General features: G+C 46.7%; 1 protein-coding gene across 1 annotated transcript; it reads right to left on the minus strand.

The window, feature by feature from the left end:
- Nucleotides 1–4: 4 nt before the first annotated feature.
- LOC112808089 (olfactory receptor 4D1-like) lies at nt 5–829 on the minus strand (the record flags this gene model as incomplete). Its single annotated transcript, XM_025851027.2, has 1 exon — nt 5–829. A coding segment is annotated over exon 1 (825 nt), but the record flags the coding sequence as incomplete, so codon positions are not given.
- Between the last annotated feature and the right edge of the window lie 3,313 nt (nt 830–4,142).

The raw sequence follows: 4,142 nt of genomic DNA on the forward strand, positions 1-4,142 counted from the left end.
CTGTGTAGTTGATGGATAAAGCCTTATCCAAGGAAGAGGTGGTGAAAGGCCGGGAGTAGACAGAGATACAGGGAATGAAGATCATAGACACCACAATGATGTGAGTGGTGCAGGTGGAAGCTGCCTTCTTCCTTGCCTGCCCTGAGTGGGACCTCAGCATCACCAGGATGACCGTGTAAGATATCAGAAGGAGAAGGAACCAAATAAGGACCAACATTCCACTGTTGGAGATCATGAGGAACTCCAGGAGGGAGGTGTCAGTGCAGGCAAGTCTCAGCACTTGTGGGACATCACAGTAGAAATTATCCAGGACGTTGGGGCCACAAAAAGGCAATGGGAGCATCAGAGCCAGCTGGACAATGGAGTGAACAAATCCCCCTACCCAAGCAGCCACCACCAGCCCCATACACAACTGAGTGTTCATGATGGTGACATAGTGGAGGGGCCGGGAGATGGCTATGTAGCGGTCAAAGGCCATCACCGAGAGGAAGAAGACAGTTGCGCCACCAAGAAGATGAATGCAGAAGATCTGGGCCATGCAGCCGTGGTAGGAGATGGTCTTCTTTTCAGAGAGGAAGTCCACCAGCATCTTTGGGGCAGTGACAGAGGAGAAACAGAGGTCTAAGACAGCCAGATTTCGGAGCAGGAAGTACATGGGTGTGTGGAGCCGGGTGTCTGAGGTCACTGTGACCATGATGAGGAGGTTTCCCATGACAGTGGCTGTGTAGACAAACAGGAATGCCAAAAACAGGAAAAGCTGGAGCTCTCGAGTCTCTGAGAACCCCAAAAAGACAAACTCTGATACCCACGTGAGGTTTTTTGCCTCCATGGCACCTTTTCTTTTTTAAGATTTTATTTATTTATTTGAGAGAGAGAATGAGATAGAGAGAGGGAGCATGAGAGGGGTGAGGGTCAGAGGGAGAAGCAGACTCCCCGCTGACAGCAGGGAGCCCGATGCGGGACTCGATCCTGGGACTCCAGGATCATGACCTGAGCCGAAGGCAGTCGCTCAACCAACTGAGCCACCCAGGCGCCGCCTCCATGGCATCTTCTCCATACTCCTAAAGAAAAGGAATCATAGACACAAATGCATGAAGTCACTTTTAGTGCTCAGGGTTCAAACTGAGTTGTCCAGGTGCAGGTGATGGGTCCTCATGTGCAGATATATCACCTGGTGCTGATTCTTTTTTTTTTTTTTTAAAGATTTTGTTTATTTATTTATTTGAGAGAGAGAATGAGAGACAGAGAGAGCGCATGAGACGGGGGAGGGTCAGAGGGAGAAGCAGACTCCCTGCCGAGCAGGGAGCCCGAAGTGGGACTCGATCCCGGGATTCCAGGATCATGACCTGAGCCGAAGGCAGTCGCTTAACTGACTGAGCCACCCAGGCGCCCCCCTGGTGCTGATTATTAATGGACTTGTCAGTGGACAGTATACAAACTGGTGCTATAATATACATTCATGAGATATCTTAAAGCCATCCAGAGCATATGCAACCTGCCTTTCAAAGATTCCGTGTGATCCAGTTTGGGGAGACAGTTGGAGTCCAACACAACAGCAGTCAAATGCAGGGCTTCTAGTTATCTGAGATTTGACCGTAATTCGGCTACTTAATCTCTCTGAGTCTCAGTTTCCACATCTGTCAGATAGGAATAAACACATCTTTTTTTATAGAATTGTCTAGGGCATGAAATAGATAACACATCAAGTTCCTGGAAAGTGCCCGGAAATAAGTCACTCTGGCAATCACTCCTTCTGGGTATTCTCCTCCTCTAAGACATCTTCCCTTCTTCCAGTCTCAAATAAACTTTTCTGGCAATGATTTTTCATGCAACATTTAACACATCCTCATGTTAATGGGCTTTTCCTGTGACTATGTTTTTCCTCCACAACTTAACTGAAAGCTCCCAGAGGCAGAGACAAGGATCTTTATTTGTGCCCCACAGTGCCCGTCTTGGTGGACAGTCAATGCTCCAAAATCAGGTTGTGTTGATGCTGGGTGGGGGAGGAGCTGTGAGGTGCAGCCCCTTACCTGGTGAGGCCCAGAAAGTTACAGAGTGTGTGCTGAGACAAGAGAGAAGCCAGGGTGAGAGAGTCTCTGGTTTAAGAAATAGTTATGAGTATTTCATGATGGAGACCCTGAGAGCTCTGCTGAAAGGAACAAGAAGTTTAGAAGATGTTACTGATACAAGAAGGAGGAGGAGGATGTTGAAATAAGAGCATAGAAACGGATAAAGGAATCAAGGTGGGAGAGGGAGGAAGAGAGCAGGTGACGGAGGGGAAATGGGAAGGTAGTGGGTGGAGGAGGGAACAGGGCAAAGCTGGAGAAGGAGGTGTAGGGGGAGAGATGGAGGGGGACGGGTTAGGGGCGAGGGGTCCTCCCCACTCCTCCTGCCCTGTCTCAGTCCCATCCTGTCTCATGTGCCTACTGCAGTCCATCATGGATTAAGGGTCAGGTTCATCTCATCCTTTGCCTTCCATTTACTTCCACTGCAGGCTGGTTGTATAAGACTGTCAGTGAGAACTTTTAAGCTCATATCTGGTTTCTCTCTCACTATAATCTTCCGGTGACTGTCTAGTGCCCCTGGCTTATAACTTAAACTCTTTGAAACTGCCTAATATGCTTTGTGGATTTATACAGAGTCGAAAATCATGCTTACCTATGTGCATGCAACTCCCTCTCAGCGTGTCACACAAGGCTATAAAACGTAGCCTTCACCTAACTTTGTAATCGGTATCCCCCACCATGGAAGAAATTGCTATTCAAGAAATTCATATGAATTGAATGTCTACTATATGCCAAGACCTGTGTGACAGCTTCTCACATGTGCCATATGCTCGGTTATTTCCGTAGCCTTGGTAATGTGTTCTGTTTCCTGAAAGGCCCTCTACTACCTTCTCACCCTAAAAAACTGGGATATCACCTCCTCTCCCTGTCTCTCCGAAGCAGAATTAATCTCTTCTTTCTCTGGGTTCCAATAAGAATTTATAAATAGCTCCATTAGAGCATTTATCACTTTCTTCTCTTGTCCCTCTTAACTAGACGGTAATACAGTAATGTTATAACGCCAACACCTAGAACAGCAACGCTGACTTAGAAGTTGCTCCAAACATGTTTGCTAAATTAACGTATTAGTAGGTAATTCTGTGACCTCGTTTTCTACAACTAAGTGGGAATTTTGTGGTGCTTTTCCTTACACTCTGCTCTCAGTACGCTCCATTCCTGCTTGGTTGTTAAAAGCCTGGGTTTTCACACGCAACCTGAGGCATCTGTTTTCAACATTATATTTTCCCTGCATTCTTTCCCGAGACTCTCCTCACCCTTTAGACTTACTGCCATCCAGTCTATGTCTACTTGTTTAATCTCCCCTCTTTCCAGTAAGTGTTTCTGAGTGGTTTTTGCAGCCGATTTATCTACAGAGGAGAAAACCTTGGTGTCTCACCTTCCTCCAGCCCAGAATGGGAGAATGGCTTCAGGTCTCACATCATCTTGGAGAGCCTTTTCCTGCAGCGTCAGTTCCCTGGCCACTGCCCACACATCACCTATGACAACAAGGGTGACCCTAGGGAAAGAGGGCATATCCTTAGGGACACACTATTGGACTGGGCTCAGCTCTAGAAACAGAGCTGAGCTGATTCCACCCCCACCCCGATTCCCACTGGAGGCAAGGGAACAAAGGGGGTTGTTAAAAAGTTTCTAAAAGGTCTCAAAAACACTTAACTCTCTGTGAGGTCTTCCTTGGGAGCCAAAGTACCAAGGACATTGAAAACTTTAGAGATTTGGAGATTGTGGGATTCTCAAGCCACAATCTTAAAGGAAAAAGTCTCTTCCAAAGAAACAGACTCTGGGAGTTTTAGACAAACCCATTGGTTAGACCAGTGATTCTTACCCTTAAAAGAATCACCTGGAGAGCTTGTGAAGAGTGAGTAGTGTGTCCCCAGTCCCAGACTTTCTCATTCAATTAGTCAGTAATAGGGCCAAGAATTTGTATTTGGAACAAGTTCTCAGATAATGCTGATGCTCCTGTTTCTGGGTCACACATTCAGTCTGTTTTCTCTCTCACTCCCTCTTTCTTTTTCTCTTTCGTTCTCTCTCTGAGAGTGTGCAGAATCATCAAGCTAACTGATGATTACTTGCTCTCTA

This window comes from Callorhinus ursinus, unplaced genomic scaffold (assembly GCF_003265705.2).
Source record: "Callorhinus ursinus isolate GAN/ISIS: 27379988/994484 unplaced genomic scaffold, GSC_fseal_2.0 scaffold34, whole genome shotgun sequence".
Taxonomy (NCBI): domain Eukaryota; kingdom Metazoa; phylum Chordata; class Mammalia; order Carnivora; family Otariidae; genus Callorhinus; species Callorhinus ursinus.